Source organism: Polyodon spathula, chromosome 8 (assembly GCF_017654505.1).
Source record: "Polyodon spathula isolate WHYD16114869_AA chromosome 8, ASM1765450v1, whole genome shotgun sequence".
In the NCBI taxonomy this organism is placed as follows: Eukaryota; Metazoa; Chordata; class Actinopteri; order Acipenseriformes; family Polyodontidae; genus Polyodon; species Polyodon spathula.
Genome location: NC_054541.1, coordinates 21,178,933 through 21,202,965, shown reverse-complemented (window position 1 = coordinate 21,202,965; position 24,033 = coordinate 21,178,933). Strand labels below are relative to the sequence as shown.

At 38.0% G+C, this 24,033-nt stretch overlaps 1 protein-coding gene across 2 annotated transcripts in view; it reads right to left on the bottom strand.

Moving 5' to 3' along the window:
- Nucleotides 1-11,725, bottom strand: part of LOC121319593 (CCR4-NOT transcription complex subunit 4-like) — a 41,029-nt gene extending 29,304 nt beyond the window's left edge. For both annotated transcript variants that reach the window (XM_041257183.1, XM_041257184.1), the window contains exons 1-2: nt 11,464-11,725; nt 867-1,100 (exon numbers count right to left, since the gene is read on the bottom strand). In XM_041257183.1, the coding sequence (XP_041113117.1) occupies nt 867-1,040 (174 nt within the window). In that variant the 5' untranslated portion in view covers nt 1,041-1,100; nt 11,464-11,725. The remainder of the gene's footprint in view (nt 1-866; nt 1,101-11,463) is intronic.
- Between the last annotated feature and the right edge of the window lie 12,308 nt (nt 11,726-24,033).

Sequence of the window (24,033 nt, the reverse complement as noted above, 5' to 3'; positions counted from 1 at the left end):
CATATCAAAGCTGAAAAATAGGCCAAATGTAAGAAAGGCCTTACTTTACCGTAGTGAATCAACTACAACATAAAGGTTGCCCTACAGCTGTTACGATAAAAAAAAAAAAAAAAAGTATTTTAGGTAAATAAAATACCTTTTTAACTTGAATAAACACTTAAAACAAATGTGGAAAAGGAGGCGTTGTAAGGTACAATTAAAAAACAACACTATTTACTCACCGTGACATTACTCTTTTACTACACTGCACTTAACAAAAACGAGGATCACATGAAAGAAATAAGAAACTGATCACTATACGAGACCTTTTTTTTGTACGTTGGACCAGTGTTCGGATATTCTGATATTTGTCCCAACAATAATAAAAAATATATTGGTTTGCTGGACAGCTTTATCCATCAATATTTTCAAGGACTTATGTATAAAACAATACATACACCCTAAACAAAGCTGAAAAACATTATCTTTACAAACCAAACTAGTAAATTAAGTTTTATGTTTAGGTTTTGCTTTACACAAGTTTATAAGCAACAGTTTTTATCAAAACATATACTGTATGTTTAAACATTAGTGTTTCCAAAGATCCAAACGGACATTGAGTTTGAACTCAAATGACTCCGACTGCCTAAGCTAGACTTGAAAACCCTATTAGGTCTTTATTAAATAGTGTTTTTGACATGAACATTTGACAATCAATATATGTAAAATAAATTACAAAAAAAATAAAACTACACACACACACACATATATATATATATATATATATATATATATATATATATATATATATATATATATATATATATATATATACACACACACACACACACACAATGTTGGGGGCTGTCTCTTGTGGGCTTGCATACCTTTCTACAGGCTGGGCAGAGCCCGTTCTCGTCTGTGCGGATGCGGTGCCAGCAGAAACGGCAGATCTGGTAGCCGCAGGTGCAGGGGAAGAAGTTGATGTCGTCGATCTCTAGGGGCTCCATACAGAGTGGGCACTCTACGGGGTCCTCCTTCACCTCAGGGCTGTGCGACATGGTGGGACACGGTTTTCAGATTTCCAAACACAGGAAATCAGAGGAGAGCTGAATGCTGGGCTGCAGGGATAGAGAGAGACGCATAACCTTGTGGGAGCCTGTGAAAGCTCCCTTTTGTGAGGGGGGTGGTGAAAGTGTGGATGTGCATCAGTGTCATCCATACACCTCCACCTACCAGCATTTGAATCAAGGAAACCAGTCTCCAAAATGAAGAGAACTACCTCTCAACCTGCCAACACTGCAATCAAGGCCACTGAACTTAAGTGAATAAAAGGTTGTGTACAGATAACTAGTGGTTAAACTAGAGAAATAACAGGCAGTGCTGTCAATAGGTTAAAGCAAGAGGGTGGGAACTTTGCTAAGAGGGCTGATTAAGTAAAACTCAGAAGCTAAATGACCATGTCATAAAAAGGGCATTTGTCAAGTGTGCTTTGTACTGCAGTATGTTGCATGAAGGATGTAGGCCAAAGTACTGCAGATAGTGCTTAAACAAATATGAATATACTTTCACTGTAAATTACCTGAAAAACCTTACATCCCACCAATACGTTTTATTTATTGCAGCCAGAAGTAAATATCTTACATGTAAAAACTTGGTGACAGCAAGGGAAGCTTACTTTGCAGGTTTATTTATGATTAGGGCTTATGTTTTCTGTTTTAAACGATAACAACCGAAAAAACACCCCTTAAGACCTATTTAGAAGATTCAGTTTTTATTCTTTTAAACCAGTAAAACATGTTTTTTGGCACCATATTTTAAATAATGTAACTTTTTCACTACTCTCTATATAAAGAAAACGGCTTTCAGAAGGCAGACAGTGTGCAAAGACATTAATACTGACAAGCATCAATTTTATGCACCAAGTAATATGCATCATTTGCTTAGCAACAGGCTTAACGAATCTTGCTAGATTCCATTTAATTTTATAAATGTTTCAAGTAAGGGGGGTAGTATGTGTCCCCCTCGATGTGCGGTCTCGACAACAGGGGGGAAAAAAGGAAGTCGGCTATTTTGGGGCAATATTTTCCTTCACACGCAGTATCTCATAAACTAGGTCGAGGAGGTCATTGTCAAACAGGTAATTAGGTCATGGACTGTGAGAAACATTTGACCTTTTTGTCAAGTTCACAGAATACTAGGCCAGTCCTCTGGCTTTAGCATTCTCACAATAAGATATGATAGGGTGCATTGTATGTATCAAGTTTGGATTAAGTACCTCATGGTATACAAAACAGAGGACTGAGATTCAGGAGATCAAAACTGTGTTGCCACAAACTTACTACCACCATTCCCTTACAAAGAGAACTAGTCACTTCCATGGAGTGCCACAGTGGGCCATCTCACTCTCCTATCTCTGGATAAGTTTTGGATTCCTGGTGAGGAGAGGCAATGTTGCTGACTCAAGAAAGAGCACTGGGAGGTTGGGGGCTGCTTACATAGCAGCCCTTGCTATAAATACTCTTACCAGGGGGTTGGCTGTATCCTTCATTCACACACTATAGAGGAAGATGACCCTTTCAACCCATCCCTTAACTTTATACTGTACATTCTGTGGATGGCTGGCAGTAGAGTGAAATCGTCAGCCTGTATCGAATAGCAGTGACAGAAATTAACCAAGGGGGGTAACCAAGAAAGGAACACAGACACCGATGACTGATTTTAGTGTGCAGTACAAAGGGAACTGGTTTGCAGTCGATTGAGATGATCTAAGAACAATGATTTGCCATTCCAAGACAAGAATGACATTATAGTAGTAAAGCAGTAATTCAAAATATCATGTATGGGTCTAAAATGTAAAGCCTAAAATAGCTTAACTACGACTTCCTTCCAGGGGAAGAAAAGATGCAAAACAAAACATTAACTTCCAAATTATTATTATTAATTTATTTTTGCATTATTTTTAAGTGCTGGTCCATTTCAGTCAACCCTTTCACTTCAATATGCATTTTCTGCCAGTGCAAACTGATTTCACTCAAGAGGATAAAATACCACTGCCACTTATCAATAAAAGCGATCTAAATCGTGAAAGCTAATGTACACAGTAACAGTGCATGCAAGTCTTCAGAGTAGATCTTTAAAAGTGCAGTAGGTAAAATGTTCATGAGTGCCATATTTCCTCCTATAAATCCTCCTGTCCATATCTATTTTTATCATTTAATGGAAATCACTAGATCAGGGGTGGCAAGACAATCTAATTTTGACTAGTTAAGTAGTAATTTGTTCATTAAGTAATTTAGAGATAACTTGGAATAAAAATCTGAACACCCTGCAGCTCTCATGGACCAGAGTTGACCATGCCTGTATTCACTGAACAAGTGAACTTTCTAAATTGATTAACAACTTACATTCTTCAGAAATTAATGACTTAAGGGTTACCTAAAAAACCTGCTGGGTTGTGGCTCTCCAGGACTAGGGCTGGCCACCCCTGCACTAGATGGTTATAAGGTGGTTGAAACCTATGCATACTGTGACAGGGAAAGTCCTGTTGCTGGTTCCTGCGCAAATGTGTGTAGCTGGGGCGCAGAACAGGAGACACAGTTAGGCTCGCCCGACACTGAGCTGATCGGGAGTAACAGATTCGCTGGGGGGCGTGCCCGGGGAAAAGCATTTGCGCCACAGCTCAAGGCTACTGCACAACCATTGCCAGAGATGCCAAGTTCTGAAAGTGGAAAACAGTAAACAAACACAAAGCAGCGAACCGCTACAATTAGTTACATTAATCATAAAGGTGTGGTTACACCGAATGACACTTTGGGTATTACGCTTATGAATCGAGCAATAAAAAGGGAAAATGGGATTATGAAGGTCTAATATATTTTCATTTTTAAAAACCCTATACGTCTCATAGACAAACGCCACACTGTGTTGTCTTCCCATACAAGACAGCATTATCTTCGCCTGTACTCACCACAAATTCATGCATAGATTTATGATTTCCAAGAGATTTTGCAAATTGTCTACCTTGTTTCACGAGAAGTCAGTCCGGCAATATTCACGGTAGGCATGCGAGTCAGAGATTTTGCTTGTTTTAATAAAAGGCCATTATTCTTGTCTATGTTTCTGGCAGGACAGCCGACTTCTTTTAGACTGAGGAGAGTAGGACATTTTTTATATCTGGCTGGTGATGAAATCTGAACGATTGTATAAGGCAACTGCGCGGCAGTTTCTCACGGACCCCCTACACCTGTTGCTAAGCAACCCGGCTCACCACTTTTAGTAAGTGAAGTAAAATGCCAGTGAAATCTATTAAGAATAATATGTATATATAAATAGACAGGAAAACACACACATGGTAGCCTGTTGAAGCAGTGGTTTTTATGTACGTTTATAGGCTTTACGTATATATTTTCATATATAATGTGTTATATATATATATTTTTTTTTATATATATTTTTTTCGTAGTATCAAACCCTTCGTCGTAGCACCGTATTTAACCCCCCAAAATAGTAGCTGCTACGGCAAAATTGTAGCACTTGGCATCTCTGCATTGCTACACAGACGGCCATTGAGTGAAAGCTTGTGTTTGTTTACATCAATGAGGAGAGTGTCCGCTCTGCAGAAACTACTACACAAAACCCTTCCACTCCAAGATGGTGACCGTGAAGGCATTGATCAGCCAAGGACATTTGAAAAGGCTGCTTGAAGAGGCAGAAGTTGCCATGAACATACCAGGACTCCAGGAGCCCAGAAGTAGCTCTGTTTAGGGGATGTTGATCCCAGTGTATAGGGATGGTCTGCATAGAGTAATAGGTTCCTGGAGCGGAATGTTCCTTTTAGCGGGCCTAGCACTGGTCATTTGCATGGCAAACTTATTTTTTAGCTTTTTTATTGTTTTCTTTAATAAATCTCACACTAGGGCTACCATCAGGGTTTGTTTTTTTTTAATCCAAAAAATCAGATTTATTTAAATCTTTTTTTTTTTCTTTTTTAAATTATGGAATTTTTTGTAGTACCGTAATTGTAGCTCTACAGTACCTCCAAACTGAAAATTTAAGGATGTTGGAAATGGTGGTTTGTGAACAGTCCAAACACACACAGTTATTACTTAGGACTACTTAGCTTTTTATAGTGCTCATTTGTTAAAGTTCCTGATTGCACCACTACATAAACCCAGTTTTAGCGGGTCTTAACACAGTTCAGTGCAATTTATTTTTATTTATTTTATGTCTTCGCTCCATTTATGCGCCACATAATTGGGGGCAAGGGCTGTTCGCACTTGCACTCGCATTTGTGCTGTGATCAGAATGCAGCCCTAAGAGTGGAATGGGTTACAGTAAACCCTGAGCTTTTACTATTCTTCAACTGAGATTGAGTGTCCTGGGTGAAAAACATGAACATTCACTGTTACTATAGGAACAGAACTCCCAACATCAGTACAGCAACACTTTCAATATGCAATCACTGTCTTCCTGAAGAGCTACTACCTGCTAAAGGCACCAATGCACTGTATATCTGTAATAAATTAGATTCATTCTTCATATACCTCTGCCCAAACACAACAGCTGCACAGTACTCTAGAGAGGATGTGTGGGCACAGCATTTTTAACACAACAATACAGTCAGCAATGTTCTGCAAGTAGCTGTGAATATATGCAGGGTAGTCGGCCAGCCAACATATTTTAAAGCAAACCTACCCTGAATTATATAAACTGTTCACTGAAACTAAAACAGGCTTTCCCTCTACACTAAGTAATCCTGCAGTGAGCTGCAATCATGTTACATTTTTTTTTTTTTAATTCAAATGTGTTCAGTTGTGTTTGTATGAATGTGCAGAAGATAGATGCTACTGCCTCACTTTGCAATCCAAATAAACAGTGCTAGCAAAATAATTCTGTATAGACCGTCCATTTCACAGGAAAAAAAGAAAGCAAAACATATTTTTAACATGACTGGGCCATGTGATGTCAAAAGTCAATGTCATGGTTGCATACTGAGTTGATATAATTCTGTGAATACAAAGTGAATATCTCAGTCATTAAGCTTTGTAAAATTACTGTCAGAAGAAAAAGGTCAATTTTTCTTGTATAATACCCACAACCAGATTTGACCTGGAGAATCAAGGAATACAGTTACATTTTACAGTACGACTTTACTACCACCTAAAAACAAAAGACTACCACGATACAGTATGTAAGCTATGTTAGGTTCTTTTGACATAAAACATTCAGTTGCCAAGAAAATACCTGTCCCTGCCTATGTAATCCTAAATAATACTGTAAGTGAAAAATAAAGTGAATCTCCTTTTCTAGCCAGCACTGCAAGAACTGTATGACAAAGCTATGGTAACCTAGGAGACCTCAGAACAGAAGCTTGACATTTTGAGCCCTCATTGTTGGGGCCGAATATCAGCTCAGTTCTTGTTCAGTTTATTTCCTGTAACTTCTTTTCCAGCTGAGAGAAACAAGGAGATCTTAGTGCAAACAGAATCAGCTCACAGCGTAAACTACCTGCAGTAAACTAAACGGCACTGTTTAAACGATGGACAGGGATTTAAAAAAATAAATACTGGCATTACATTCATATAAAAAATAAAATTTTAAAAAGCAATACCTTTCAATTGGGCTTTACAAATTATTTAACATTTACTATTGTACTAAACAGTACCAAATACAAATTTCTGTTCAGGTAGAAAAATAAACTAGATGCATTAGGAAAAGTTACTTGCACATGACCTAATACAAAGCATTCAGAAAACCTCATGGTGAAGTAACAAAGCACGACAAGTACACACCAACTGTCAGTTAAGTTTCACTTATCAAACATCTTACAAATCTACAGATAAATTAAACAAGCAAACTAGGTACAAAAACAATCTTATTTTGTTAAAACTGCTTTAGATTTACATAAAATAGTGCTGGAACAAATATTCGAAATATTCTAAGGAATATTTTTTGACATGTATTCGGATACAAAAATCAGATGTTCATATTTACTAGAATTTACAAAAATACCTTACACTTATTTACCACCTCGCCAAAAGTTGCGCTAGTTTCTTACATGGCAAATGAAAAAGAGCTTTGTTTGCTATGCACGATTAACTCTATATAAAAATTAAAAAAAAAAAAAAATAGGATCAACACAGCAGCTCTTGAGCCTCTATTTAAAAGTTTTAGACAGAAAAAACTAAACAAACCAGATTATGCACGTGAAAGCACAGTGCTCTCTGTGGAAAGCTATCTGGGTCAAAAAGCATTGTGCTCCTTTTACGTGAATGAGAATCTCATGACAGAAACAAGGCAAGCACGTCATTCTGAAATGCCTCGCTTAAACAGTGCCCAACTTGCTGTAAATGTGTAGTGATTTTTATCTAGATTGCATATATTATATATTTTTTGCTCCGACTTTGTGGAATGTATTGAACGAGAACCAAAACGGTGTGTCCTCTTCCACTTCATTTTACAACGCCATTTCCACATTTGTTTTATATGACGTGTTAAATTAAATTTCAGTTTTTGTTTGGTTTCATTCAGCTACAATAAGTAAACATGTTATTACTTTATGAAAACGTGTCTATGGCCATTGTTTACAGTGAAGAAATGGCAATGGCAAGTAAGTAAAATGCGGCAGAGGTCATGCTAGCCTTTACAAATGTGCATTTGTAAAAAGTATACCATCTCAAAACCTGCACTTACAACCATAACATCTGTAACTATTTCATATTAACGATAAAACCTAGTTTGCTCAAGAAAAATTGGCGAGCAGTTGCAATATACAAAGTATGTACTGTTAGTAGAATTTGACATACTTCCCAAAAATGTTTAGCGGTGTGTTTGAAGGTTCATTCGCTAGCCAGGAATTCGAAGGTAGTTTTAAACTGTCAAAGGTTTGTCAGGTAGCATTCACGCACTGTCTTTTTTTTTTTTTTTCTTAACAGACACCTTTTGACAATGTGCATTTCTCTGTATTTAAAAGTATTATGGATTTTCTTGTTGTTACTGCATCTTGTAAAGTGTTTTACGATGGTAGCCTGCTATGAAAGGCGCTATATAAAACAAAGATTGACTGATTGAATGTGTGACAACTATAAATCACACATTAAATGTCACACATGCAAAATTTGTTCTTTTGATTTGTATAATGCATATTACTTAAACAAAAGTTGTTGTATTAAAATCCACTAGCAAATCGTTATAAGTAGCAACTCTATATGGCACTGCTGCCATGTATGGAGTAGGGTATATTATGCCAAAGCAATGGGGGAGTGGGAGTGGGGGGGATGAGTGGTTGTAGTGCTTCAATAAAATATGTACTGAATACCTAGTGTACGAGACAGTAAGAGAAGTGTTATGGTACATATGTTGCAACATACTACATATATGCTAACACTAATAATTTTAATTTCGAAAACTGAGCACCGTCCACCCCTCCATCCCTAAAATGTTTGGAGAAATGTTATACAGTCTAATTATTCAAACCTACTAACTGTATATAAAAGAGACAATAACTAGTTATGTTCATACCAAACTGACTTTATTCCAAGTACATTATCACATTAATTCAAAGACATTTGCAGGATCAATATTCCGTTTAAAAAAAAAAAAAAAAATTTAAAAAAAGTTATTTACTAGTAACAATAGTCTGTACTTATCTGACTGGCAGCAGACCAAAAAATAAACATAAAATGTAAGCAATCTTCTCTCTTTTTTTTAAATAAAACGTATTAACATTGCTGGAGTCTCAGTCCCAGAATAGCATTTGCAAACTAAGATGGAATCTCCCTCGGTATAGGGTGCATACCAAAAAAAAAGGTTAAACACTGCCTTCTGTAATCTGGTTACATTCACGCTACATTCTTCTTTTGTGCAATCTTAGAAAACAGACTTCTGTGGCTTTCCACTTGTTTTTACATCCTGGACAGGGAGTTTCAGTTCCCGACACGCAAGCTTGGAAGAATTTTTATACTGTTCCCACACTGTAGCATAAGGAGGCAAATGATGTCAACTTGAAGCTACCGTTTGCATCACAGGAAAATACAATTTAAAAAGGGAGGACCTCCTTTTGTGAAAATACTGTACCACCACATTTTACAAGAAATAGATATATAGGCTTATAAAGTAAACAGCTGTTGAAAAATATATAAACATTAAACCTTTCAGCAAAATACATTACAAAGCTGTTAAAAGATGTCTTAGTGTTGACATGACTATGATGTCATCCCAGACATCTTGCTATCAAAACTTTTCCCAACTTATATTGAACCCCAAGCTATATCAAAAATGCATTTCTCTTACTAATATTCAACAGGTGAAAAAGTACTTGAAATACATGTCCTTAGCTGTTGGCCTACTCTGCCATACAATCCCACATAGTGTATCTCTCATCTTCAATAGTGAGACGCCTCTTAAATCACTATAAAAGGGCAAACTAGGGTCCCTCCTAAACTCTACAGAAGTGGGCTGAAATTAGGCCGACCTAGCCAGTCCAATGCCTGATGGAAGGCATTAGAGGAAACTTGATGAAACTTATGTGTGTGGATTTGTAGGGGAGAAGTAATAATGCACAACTGGCCAAGCGTATATTGAATATCGCCTTTCATAAACTATCATTAACTACAAAAACAGAAAAGCATTTATCTTGGACTACCAACTGTAATGTTACCTTAGGTAAGGTTCTGTATTACTGCTGCTTGGGGTCTGTGAAGCCAGACATGTGTATCCTGAATGCCAGGTATACCAGAAGATCAAGCTTCAGACTACAGGGATTGCAGCATATAATAAAACACCCAAAGATCATGAATAGGTAAAATATCAATATATAATGCTAATAATCAGGCATTCTTCCTTTAATGTCTGCAATCCTTAAAAGTGCTCAAGACGGAAAACAGAAAAAATATTTATAAAATATTCCAAATTCACTTCCTACCAGTCCAACAAACTAAGTCAATGTACGTCAACCAGGCACTTGCAGGCAGGCCAATGTAACATAATTCACTTAACATATTTAGGATAGTCATACAATCAAATTCTCACGCAACTTCATGGTTCTTTTATTTTACCTTTACAGCATCATCAAAACAGAACCTTCACAAGGAACAGACTCAGTTACAAATTTCCAAGACAATTTGGTAAACAGGACTGTATTTCAATCTAACTTTTCAATCAGATAGAATAAAGAATTACACAGGTATGTGGTTTTCAAGTAAAGCAAGGCCACAGATAACCAAATGTCCAATATTAGTATGAAGTGAGTCAAACTTGGTTAAAACAACCACTTTACAAACTGGATCACAAAACTGACCCTACTAGACAGGTGGTCTTCAGTACAGGTTTCACTGTATTTACTATCTAGCATTCCATTCACCAACAAAACTCTGGTGATCACTTCCACAGCCCAGCACAGCACATTGAGTAATGAGTATGTAATGGATTTGATATTATTCACAAAACTGATAGGAAGAACATAAGACAATGAATGCAATACACTGCCTTTGTTAGCAATTCAGTAACCTATCTCTGTCACTGCTCACCACAATAAGGTCCACAGAAGGCAACTATGTAGAGTAGTTTAGTCACTTATAGTTCCTTATAAATCAGTGAGGAACAGGAATTGCTTCATTTTATTTTATGAAAAAATAAAATCCTCCTCTACAATAATTTCCTTTTGGATGCACTAGCATGTTAATGGCATAATCAACAAACAGTATGTGTTGAATTAAAACAATATAAAATGTACCTGGTGGAAAGGACTACTTTCTGTAAAAACAAATTATATATTATATATCATCTGTCAACCTATCTACCTATCGAGAGAAAAAGAGAAAGAGAAAGAGAGAGAGAGTGAGTTAATAGTATTTCTCCCGCTTGAATTGCTTCATAACTGTATATTACTTGTATTTTTTTGGGAGGGTAATGACATATTACAATTGTGTAGCAGAAACTCAGTACGAGGAAGTGGATTAAAACGAAGTTCTCTTTAATACTTGAATTTGAACTGGCGTTGTTGCTTATTTGTCTGCGTAGCCCTGGCATTGATTTCAATCACAACACACCCCAAGCGTGTTTTCATAGACAGTGATATTCAGAGCTTCCATAAGCCGGTCAAACTCAAACTGGATGTAAACAGCACCCCCAAAACTCACACATACACACAAGACTGACGCTAATTTGTTTATATTACCATTTTTTCGTACGATAAATATGTATGCTTATTTTAAAGAATGGGGCTAAATATCTACGGACAAAACAAGAGGTTTTTTGCACTCACAGCAACGGGGCCTGCACTGTCCCACTAAAGCCTGCGACTCTCCCTCCCATCGGATCCCACATAGAGGCACTCTAAGTCAGACAGTCGCCCTCTAACTCTCCCTCCATTGGGTATGGGGGGGAGAGAGAGAAAGGGTTGTGTTTATAATGTACAAAACACACATTTCCCCTTTTCGTTATGGTATATATACATATATTTCTGTGGGATACGGTACTCACCCTGTCTCTTTCTATTGCTCTGGGACTCCTCCAAGGGATAGTCACACCAAATGGGGCGGGGATTGATAATCTTTCTGAACTGCCAAGATTTGTTTAGACAGGCACCTCAGTTCTTTCTGTTTATTATTGTTTTTCTCTCTCTCTCTCTCCCTCCCTCTCTGTTTTAATTTGTTTTGTTGAGTCTATGGCTTGTCTCTGCCTTTCAGTCTCTGTGTGTTTCAACAGCAGCTTCCAGCCACCATCTTACATTGGAGCGGGGAGGGGGTGACCATTCACATCGCACTGACCATGCGCACTGGGTTGGCCGCCAGTGGGGAGATGGGTAATGTAGTTCCTGTCTTCCGTAATAAAGCCAAAGAACAACATAATCCAAAATGCATTCTGTTATCGGTGACGAAAACCTGTGAAGAAGTAGGTTGGAACACGCGAGATGTAGTCCTGGGTGAATGAGAAGAGTTAGTTGGCAGCAGCGAAACACTACTAATCCCAAAATGCCCTAATAAATTGTTGCGTTAAACAAGCGGGTGATTGCGCTCTTTCCCTTCTCTTATTGATGATGTAAGATGAGACAACGGAAACTGGGAGATGTAGTTTCACAACCGGTGACAGACATAATGTATTTATTTGTTAGAGATTACACGTTCACAAAGGCTGGTCAAAAAAGTGTAGCTCTTACATGATATGTTATGTAGTGCAGTGGCGTAACTTGGAAAACAACAACAGTTGGGGTCCCTAAAAATATTAGGCTTAAATTGTATTTTCCTAAAAAAAAAAAAAAAACAGTAAATACTGTCATGTGTGCTGAGAAACTGACACTGACAGCCCCAGACGGGAAGACGTAGGGGAAATTATCAGCTGTGTCATCTTGCTGACCACGAAGCTCTGCCTGAAATTGACACCGATGACACAAATAAAACTATAAGAAAACATCGCATCCTTTTTATGGGTTGTATTGCATGGGGAGCGGGTTCGTACCAGTGGCGTAGCTGCGGCATATGAAGATTATTCTATCAGAAATAATAAAATATGTTCCAAACAAGTATAACAAAACATTGCGTCCATTGTATGTCTCATTAAAAGATCCAAAGACATTCCTGCAGCAATTATTCAAAACAATACATTTTTTGGCAAATGTTGTCATGAGTGATGAGTGTGGCAAACAGCGATATTATTCAGTCGCTTCTGTCATGGAATTACAAAGTCATGACTTTGAATAGCACTGAAGCTCTGCTCATATCAGAGACTGGATCCAGGATCAGATTCCTTACAACCGGCCACTGAGGCAGCGTTGAGCGCTAGTGTGTCATAATGCAGATTTGATGAGAAGGAATTGCCCTTGAAATATATTTCTAGAAGGAAACGTTGAGGTTTCCCCACAATTGAAATACTCAAGATAAGTACAGTTTTGGTATTAAAATGACTGTATTTGTCATAAGAAAATTGTGTTTTTAAAAAGTATTCCCAGCTCCCATCCACTTAAAATATGCAGATATAGCTTAAACGTCAAACCGACGATAATGTAAATAACACCAAGCTCCAGACAATGTGTTTCAAACTTTAAACGTGTTCCTGTTTACAGGTAAGAACTAAACATTACTATGATCAATACAATAATGTTCGTTATAGGAATTGTTTATTTATTTGTTTAAAAATGTTTAGTAAAATGTGACCAAGAGTGAATTTTTAAAACATTGATAAATAGAGATGCGAGCGTCTGTGCAATGTATTTAAACACACAAAATAATTTAGAATCGGTAATATAGCGTGATTAATTTGGTATAATAATTGTGTAAAAAGTTATTGGTAGTGTATTCAGTTGTTACTGATGTTTTAAGTTTACTGTTTGAATTTAAAATGACAAGTTAAACTGTAAGTAGACAGAAACCTCAGTGATAACTTTAGAAAATAACACGAGCTATAGTGATTTATAAACTTAAAACCATTTCCCTGTGTTTTGGATACAGCAATGTACTTCATCCTCCTCTATCTTTGTCTATGAGTTTGCCATTTTTCCTCAACATTACTGTTTGTTCTCAGACTGTATACATATTTGCCAGCCGGGGACTTTAAACTACGCGCCACGTATGTCCACTTCTCATTGGTCAGTTTCCCTAGTTAAGATGTGTTCATCTCCACATTATGGACCAGTGGAGCCTGATCCAGATCCTTGTAGTAAAGCACCATGTCATGATCTGGTTCCAGTGATCCAGTGATCCAGGAACAGATTTTATTATTTTAGCCTGTCTGCATATGACATGCCATTTAAACCTGGAATAATTCTGGTCGCTCTTCTTTGCACTCTTTCTAGAGCAGCAATATCCTTTTTGTAACTAGGTGACCAGAACTGAACACGTTATTCTAGATAAGGACTTACTAATGCATTGTAAAGTTTTACCATTATTTCCCTTGATTTAAATTCAACAGTTTTCATTATATATCTGAGCATTGTGTTGGCCTTTTTTATAGCTTCTCCACATTGTCTAGATGAAGACATTTCTGAGTCAACAAAAACTCCTAGATCTTTTTCATTGATTCCTCAAAGTACTGTGTGGGGCTAGTTTACATCGCAGTGTCCAAGGGGCTCAACCCTGTAAAATAAGCCTGTAGTTGCTTTCATTAAAGGCTCCCTTTCCGTTTGAAGCTCCGAACCCAGTACAAGGTATAGTATAAGGACACAGATTTTTAATAGTGTTATTTATTTCTTGTTAATATCAGAGGCATACTTTCACATGCTCGATCTGCATTCCATGCTATAGCCTGTGCCATACAGGTGTGGTCAGAGGGCATGGCGAGTGGGGGGCAGTTGGTGGGGGGGACAGACGGACTTTCAGCAGGAGTATGAATAAGGAATACACATTCAGATTGTATACACAGGTTTCTGTCATCAGGGCTTCTAAATGGACGAGTATTTTCAGCATTGTGGATTTGTTTTACAGTCCACGCTTTTGTAAATATGTTTATGTATAGTGTGGACGGTCAGGACAACAGGTTACAGTGAAAAGAGATGTGGCATGTTTGTATGCAGCATACTGAGCTACTTAAAAAAAAAGATCCTTCTTGTTGATACTTATCCTAGCAAGTCGTTACAATATACAGTGGTTTGCAGAAGTATTCACCCCCTACCAATAATGTTACATTTTGCTGATTTACAAATAATGTATGCACAGTTTTTCAAACAAACTTGTAGTGGTTAAACTGAAAAAAGCTGTAGTGGTTAAACTGGACACTGTTATTTGAGGAGGAGGTTAAATGTCAGCAAAACTTGCAAAGAGAATGTACAAAATGAAATATACTGGTTGCATAAGTATTCGGCCCCTTAAGTCAGTACTTGGTAGAAGCACCTTTTGCAGCAATTGCTGCTATAAGTGTTTTTGGATAGGTCTCTACTAGCTTTGCAATGTAGGATGGTGAAATTTTTGTCCATTCTTCACAGGAAAATTGCTCCAGTTCTGATAAGTTTGTTGGGGATTGTCGATGGACTGCAATCTTCGAGTCTCACCATAAATTTTGCATCCCCATAACATGATGCTGCCACACCATGCTTGACAGTTGGGATGGTGTTGACTGGGTGATGTGCAGTGCTGGGCTTGCGCCAGACGTAATGCTTGACAGTTGGGATGGTGTTGACTGGGTGATGTGCCGTGTTGGGCTTGCGCCAGACGTAATGCTTGACAGTTGGGATGGTGTTGACTGGGTGATGTGCCGTGTTGGGCTTGCGCCAGACGTAATGCTTGACAGTTGGGATGGTGTTGACTGGGTGATGTGCCGTGTTGGGCTTGCGCCAGACGTAATGCTTGACAGTTGGGATGGTGTTGACTGGGTGATGTGCCGTGTTGGGCTTGCGCCAGACGTAACACCTGGAATTTAGACCGAAAAATTTAAATTTTGTCTCATCTGACCACAAAACCTTTTTCCACATGTCTGCAGTATCATATACATGCTTTTTCGCAAACTCCATATGTGCGTTAAGGTGAAGCTTTTTGAGTAATGGCTTCTTTCTTGCCACCCGTCCTTACAGGCCAGCTTTGAGTAGGGACCAGCAGATCTATTAAGGTGATTGTTGGCTTCAGAGTGACATCCCGAACCAGTTTCCTGCTTGCCTAGCTGCTCGGTTTGGGAGGGCGACCTGATCTGGGTAGTGTCTGGGTAGTATGATGCATTTTCCACTTCTTAATGATGGACTTCACTGTACTGAGAGGGAAAATCAGCGCCTTCTTCTCTGTGCCACTCTATCACTTTATCCCTGACTTGTTTCGCAAGCTCCTTGGTCTTCATGCTTGCTTTGTTGGATCACTGTGAGTTGCAGCATGAAAGTCTTTATATACCTGAGGGAAATCACCTACAAGTTAAACCACTTTCAGTACACACAGGCTGAAACCATTTCACTAATGTTGTGACCTTTCAAACAAATAATTTGCACCTGAGCTGATTTAGGCCTGCAGCAGCAATGGGGTTGAATACTTATGCAACTGAGATTAATCTGTTTTTCTCTGTTAATTTTACTTATTTATATTCTATATGCATTTTATTTTTACTTTATCAATGTGGAGTAATTTGTGTAGATTCCACATGTAAAGTCGCGTTTACATGTGGAAGTTTACGTAAATTGCGTTTCTCTGGTTTTGTTTAATATGTATTTTTATTTAGGATTCCCTGGCGCTCTTGTGCGCCTGCAGACACGGGGACATTCTGGAACTGTAGTACTGTATTATCTCCGTGTGTGTGTTCTTTTACTAGGCTGGAGTATAAGACCTTCCCATCTAGTGGACACGAGCGATACTGCAATTGTCTGGCTACAGAAATAATTGCATTTTGTCTTAATTCTGTTAAACTCGGTTTTAATAAAATCGATTTTTTAAATTTTATGTTTAATACCTGTCTCCTTGGTGTTTATTTATTTGGAATTACTTGAGTGGGGAACCTAACCTTGTACTCCTGGTATTTAACTTTCTCCAGTAAACTATCTAATGTAGCGTGCACAGCGGAAGGCACCAGCAGGGCTGGTAGGTGACGGAATCACATACAGACATATGCCTGATATACGCTCCTTGCAAAGGAGCCAGCTCTTTTGTACAGATTTTATTGTCCAACGGTAATAAGTAGCCTCTGCCACATGTACAAGAAGTTTTTTTTTTTTTTTTTTTGTATTCACTAATGTCATTATTGTTTTCACGGATTGTGGGATTTTTTGTGTTTTGTAATATATTCGCTGTTTGATTTTTATTTTTGTGTGATTTCATTTTGAGAACATCATTTTGAAAGAACACTTTTTAGACACATTAGTCTTACACGTTGGTGCAGTGTGTTAAATGCTTTAGGTGGAGATCAAATTGAGAGATCTGATTGAAATGGGGAGGTACTTCCTTGTTGTAGGAGTGAGCTATTTAAATGACACGGGGTAAATCGAGGTATGACATTGGCCCGGTTTATGGGACGGCGCAGTCTCGCGTTTTGATTGGTCCATGTCTGTCAGCTTGCGGGCATTTTTATCATTGCGATCAGAGAGAGTAAAAGAGAAAGAGCGAGAAAAAAGCTTTCCACAACCTTTCAATTAAACTATAACGTGGTATTTTGCTATACTAACATAACAAACTATGGGTTATTACTTATTATAAATTAGGATGTTATGCACGAATTTAAGAATTTTTTTTTTTTTTTTTTTTCTGTAGTGGTGTACTTTTTTCTTCAAATAGCATATATCTATAATCGTTTGTGCGATGTATTTTAATATCAAATATATACAGTATTGCAGTTTTGTTACATGATACATTAGTTTATCTCTAATGTAATCACAGTTTTAAATATAGACTGCCCCTGTTTTCATTTACGTCCCAAATTCTGGGCCGCTTTGCTTTTGGTTTTTAGATAACCTTCCAAATTCTGCATTTTTTAATTCAGCCCAGTTTTTGGAAAATTCTGCTTAGTTGACAGCCGAGTTTCTTAAGTAATGACAATTGTAATGACAATTCTTATAGTCGTGCATATCATAATTCATACAAAGTAATAACCAACAGTTTGTTATATTAGTACAGCAAAATACCATGTTATATTTTAATTGAAAGGTTGTGGAAAGCAGATCTCGCGCCCTCATTCTCTCTGATCGCAATGTTAAAAATTCCTGCAAGCTTTTCCACTCGTGTGATGACATATTCATGTGACACATGGTCCAATCATGGTCCTGTTATGCAGTTCCATCCCATAAACCTGGCCTGTGTCATACCTTACAAGTTTTGAGTCCGACTCTATACTACACACTGTATTCAACAATCCTAGAGTTTATTTATCTGGCATTGTTATAATAATAAAAACTGTTTTCTCTACATGTATGTCGTTTTTCTATTCTAATTATGTTAAGGACTATTTTCCTCAGCAGAATGTTACCTGGCGAAATATCATAAGTTCAAGGTAAATATAGGTTTTAAAGGTTTTTTTTTTTTTTTTTTTTTAAGAGAAAATAAATCGTTTATGGCTCTGGACGCGTAACTCCAGTCGCTGTCATCTACCACACGGTACAACCCACATCGACGGGCTCTATTGCTTAATGCGTGTACGGTATACAGGGCTGATTATACTAACCTTATATAATGTCTCCTTTCTATTGACAGCTAACTCCAAGTTACAGCAAGTCAAACAGTGAACTTGCAGGTTTCTTTTTCCATTTTACTGCGTGTTAACTGCTTTCATCAACGTGTGATATTTTTTGCAATTTTTTGAAAAAAAAATACCTTGGGCTAAAAAAAACCTCATTAGCATATACCACCACAGGTTACCGTGTGGTAAATTGCTGCCTGCTTGCTAGATTGCTTTTTTTTTTTTTTTTTTTTTTTTTTTTTTTTTTTTTTTTTAAACTGTCACGCAGCAGCGCTCAGTTGGTAGCTACCCTCTGCGGTGTTACTGTGTTGTGCTTGATGTTCAGTGCTGAAACCACTGTTCCTTAAAAAAATGCAATTTTGTATAATTTCACTCAATCCAGCGATATTAAGTTGACCTTACAGTTACTTGAGAATAGCTAATATCAAACTAACGTCACCGGGGTTACCAACACTTATGTGCAAGTAAAAATGTTTGTATTTAATGGTTACCAGTCGCATAAGGTACAGATATTTTGAGCCATTACCTTGTTGGCCTTATTATGGAGAGACGCAATGAAAACTTACAACGGCAAATGCTATCCATGGTAATTGCATATTAACAATAATACAATTATGAATTTACTGTGCCAACACTGTTATATGTGTAAAGCACAGATGTGATTTTTTTTTTTTTTTACTTCTGGTGATCCCAAGCAGAAATACATCCTGAACTCATTGGCTTGATGCTAATTACATTTTTTGAAAGACAAAATCTTTTCTGTTCTGCTTGGGCTTCTTCTGAACGCAGAACATTCACTTTAAGAGAAGCTGATCTAAAGAAGAAGATCCTATACCAGAAGAGGATTCGATCATCCCTTCAAGTCAAAGTGAGACTAGTTTGAATTATTCTCCAGGGTAGCCTCAAATGTGTCAAACTAGGCTACTTTGGCAATAAACTTTTTTTTTTTCATCAAATATTAAAAAAAAAATAACCATTAATGCAGTAATAAATAATGCAGATCTAGCTTTTAATAAAATGATCACATTGTCTGATTTATCTATTTGTATTTATTTATTTATTTATTTTATAGGAAGCTGTGTGGTCCAGTGGCTAAAGACACAATCTTGTAACCAAGAGGTACCAAATTCACATCCCAGCTCAGCCACTGACTCATTATGTGACCCTGAGCAAGTCACTTAAACGCCTTATGCTCCATTGTTGTTGTAAGTGACTGTGTAACTAATGCATAGTTCACACACCCTAGCCTCGTACCTGTAAAGCGCTTTGTGATGGTGGTCCACTATGAAAGGCGCTATATAAAGATTATAATTATTTCAGAAGTATGAAAGTGGGTTAACCCATATGGAAATATTTTACATATATTAAAAGCAATATATGCTACACTTGTATGCCTCTTTTTTTTCAATGTGTATACATAGATTTTCATATATAAATTTATATATAGATTGGTTATAATATTGGCATGATTTTATAGCATATGTTACATACAATGCTCTCCGTGTTTTTTTTTTTTTTGTATAATATAAACACATGGTTTTTATAATCTAAATATATGTTTTGTATATATAATCTAAATATATACCCTTCATTTGGTGAATGTTTTATACAAATTACTACATATTTTTTATATATTATCCATTATTCAAATAAGAAAAATGTGGAACCATTTTGAACTCTGCAGATAAATTTCTGCCAGTTTCACGTTGTGTCTTTTCATGAAAATGTGTTCAAAGTGGACATTTAATAAAATATTAGTATACATTTAGATCAATGAAACCAATATCAATCCAAAATATAGTAAGTGTTCAGCCCAGCACTGCAAAATGCAGAACCCAGGCATTTCTTATGAGTGTTTATTTGATGCAGGCTGTGGTCAAAGCAGCAGGGCTTCATTTGTATAGTATCTGATCAAATATTAAATGTATAAAAAGAGTTTGAAAAAGCAGCAGCCTTTAAAAACATGCCTAAAAAGGGACACATTAAAGAACAGACCTGTACTAAATTAAACAAGAGACCATTGAGGCATATCTTCGCCTGCCATCATTGGTAAGCACAAAGTATTGTAGTGACATTATATGATGTAACCTACTGTACAATTTAAAGTGAATCCGTATATATATTTTGAGTGTGCAGAACTAGAGATTACTAACTCACAAATTAATGACATGTCTTAATTTACTCCATAGCATGACATCACCCATGTGGTGAAATAGCATTCTTTTGCAAGTTTGTATGTAGGAGCTGTGAACCATTACATAACGTAGCCCACTCAATGTACAGTGAATATGCATATTTTGCGTGTTCATAACTAGAGAATAATAACTTGCAAATGACTGAGACATGACTTAACGTTCCCCATTAACGCCAATACTTTCATAAGGTGAAATGTTCCTTAGCAAGTTTATATGTAAGAGCTATGAACTATTATTTGATGTGCTGTGAATGCGCGAATAACATGTGGCGCAGGCTTATTACTGTTATTTAGTAAGTTAACAAAAAGCTTGACTACACTACCTCTTGAATTTGCCAGGAGCAAGAGGAGCCCCAAAGTTCAACAATTAAGTTCAATGCAGAAAGTTAAATCCCCCAAAGAGATAAAGTAAGGTTCCCCACTCAAGCTCTTCTCAAATAAATGAAAACTAAGGAGGTGGGTATAAGAGATGCAAAATACAAAGACTGTTTATTAAAAGGCTTCCAGTATCAATACTGGAAAACCTGGACAATAAAGAATTAAAGATGAATTAAAAGACAGTTTGCATTATATCTGGAACAGGCAGCTGTAGTACCACTGGGTTCCACTTGAGAGGGGAGTCCTTGCACTCTAATAGGAATATACACAATAAAATCAATATACAGCACTGCAATTCAAAGGTTCCCGGCATCTGTGGCAGCAACAACGCGCAGAATCTTAAATAGATAAAAACGCAGAAATTATGAAAACAAAACCAAAAACTAGTTACACTGCCAAAAGAACAGAGTTTTAGAGATGTTAATAAATGCAAGACTGTATACAACACAAAAAAAAAAAAAAAAGGCACAGTTTCCTAAACTGATAGCATACTGTATACTTTTCCTTAAGAAGCTCAATTATAAATTTCAGAAATTAGGTAGTAATTTCTCTAACAAGAGAAAGTATACAGGCACAAATTAGAAAGAAAAAACAACACTATTTAATATACAACAAATGAGAAAAAAAGGTTCAAGGTTCCCTTAGTCTAAAAGAAACAAAGGAAAAGAAATACAGCTACTCTAATCCAAAAGAAACAGAGTGTTTTCAGGCTAAAAGAAATGGTGGTTTACACTAAAAACCTAAAAAAAAAAAAAAAAAAAAAAAAAGCAATCCAAAGAAAATTAGTATCAACCACACTAACCAACAACAAAACCAGATGAAATACATCTTAAAAACATTACCTCCAAGCAAGACACAGCTGTAAGTGGCCAAAACACTCCATGTCTGTCCTGCTAATAATCGTAAAGAAAAACTCAATGATAAATGCCCTAAAACAAGAGTTTCACACCAGGAAGGGAATCTAAAAGCATCGTCAGGCTTACCCGATCCTAGTAGCGGGGGGGAAACACACATCCAGCCATGGCTGCCTACAAGAAACAAAACACATGGACCCGAAACGAAAGCTTGTTCAGCACAGCTGAAGTGAGTGGCTGTTATTTGGTCCAAGATAATTAATTGATTAACAATAATTAGTGTTCCATTACCTTCAGGTGCATGTATGTTTCGTCCCACCTGCTACATTCTCAAAAATAAAATTGTATTTATTAAAACCAATTCTCGACGGGGCTGTTTTGGTTAAGGCCATTCAAGATTTACAACCACCTGACTCTGCACCGCGCCCAGTACAACTGCCGGGTCCCTCAGTGACCATGGGAGGTTAAAGATGTTGGAATGCTGTCCCACTGTCATCCTGGTACTGTAGAGACCTCCTCTGTCCAAGCTGGTTCCACTCCTGGGGCCACAGTGGTAAACTAGGTGCTGTGGTCATAATGTAAGTCTAAAATGGCAAACAGGACTGAGTCCTGATCTTCAGTACTGCTCTCAGTATGGTCAGGGGTGCCAGGCAGATCTGCTTCATGGTCCGGTTTCGAGACATCTGGCAGATCCTCTTCAAGAGCTTGTTTAAGAGCTGACTGCAGCTCTATCTGATGGACATGTCGCATGTTCACTGGTACAGTAGTGTATACCGCTCCATGATCTTCTGGCTGTCACACCACTCTATACACTCTATACTCTATACATATCTTGTTCCTGCCTCTTCAACCATGATTTTGCTGGTACACAGCTGACCCTCTAGCAATGGGGACACTCTCATCTTGCTGTCGTGTACCCGGCTGTGCTGGGCTACCCTCAACTCCAACTGTTGCCTGGCCTGTTCATATGTGGTATGGAGTCCTTCTTGGTGTGCTTGAATCCACTCCTCCATATTGCCGTCCACTAGTTCTGTAGGAAGGAGGCCCAAGAGAAAATCTACCGGTAACTGAGGTTCATGACCAAACATAAAATAGTAAGGACTCTTACCATTTGACTGGTGCGCCATAGTGTTGTAGATGAACATTAGTCGCGGAAGAAAATCCAGCTAGCATCGCTTCTTCTCTGGGGGTAAAGTATGCAAAAGATCATGCAAAGTGCAGTTAAACCGCTCACACTGCCCATTACCCTGCAGGAGGTAAGGGGTAGTGTGGCTCTTCTGCCGTGGTGTCCTTGTTCATCATGGAGGCTAGTGAGAACTTCACGTTGGAATATTTGAGGCAACACCAACTGTAATAACTCCTTCCTTCCATCAGAGCAGTAAATTCGATGGTACAGCACCCCTTCACATTCTTCAAACCTACCCCACTGCCGAATCGGTGCCTTACTTCCTTTAGACATCTGTTCTTTCTGCACCTGTCCTTCCTTCCAGAATGGCAGTACTGGTCCAATGGTGGAGTCCATGGCCTGCAGATCTGCACGCGGCCTAAAGGGAAGAGCAGAGATAGCCTGTTGCTGTACCTGATGCTCCTGCACTGGGGGATCTCGCTTCTGTCCCACCAGCTCTGCTGGTTTCTGGGTACCTGTCACAAAGACGGCTGTAGTGGGTGATGTCAGACCAGAAACAGGAACCAGGAAATAAACAACAGAGGGGTGGAGTTGGGTGGAGCTGAACGATTGGTTTCGCTCAGCATTTAATAATGAACAGACAGAAAATAAAAGGTTGTAAAGATAAACAAAATACAGGACACGGCACTTTCACCAAAATAATAGACAAACAAAATGGACTACACAGACAAACATGGTGAGCTAATATTTTAACTACTACCTTGATTATTACCTCCGTCTCCAACCCCGTTCTCCACTCACCGAACACACAACCCCAAGTGAGTGAACACATGCTGCTTTCATGCAGCTGTACCAAGACTCGACTGCTAATCAATCATTCAATTGGAGTCGCGGTACAACTGCACATGAATTAATAAAGTGCAATTCCCCTTGTTCACATATTATTACATTTTACTTGCACGTGAAGTTCTGTGCAATCCTTGTGCCTAAATACAAATATACATTTTAAACACATTTTTACACAGACACGTTTATATCCTGTGTACCAATGACTATACACCAGCATTAACATACAACATACAACACAAAATACACACAGGGGCAGGGCACTGTGCCACATATACTCCCCTTGTGCAAAGCACACATGACCTCAATGGCCAACTCCCCCCTTAAAATCCCCAAAGTTTCACTCAAAGTCCTGGGCCAAGAACAGGGACTTTAAGGGGTTGATCGGTGGCAATGTTGCCAGTAGCCAGGCTGCTACTGGCCATGCTGTCAGCAGACATGCTGACAGTGGGGTGAATCTCTCCTCCCGCTGTACCACTGGCAGCAGAAATGCTGCCAATGATGCGGCTGTCAGCAGACGTGCTGACAGCTCCCAGACTGACTCCTTCAGCTGGTGCAAGTCCAGCAGCAGAAAAGCTGCT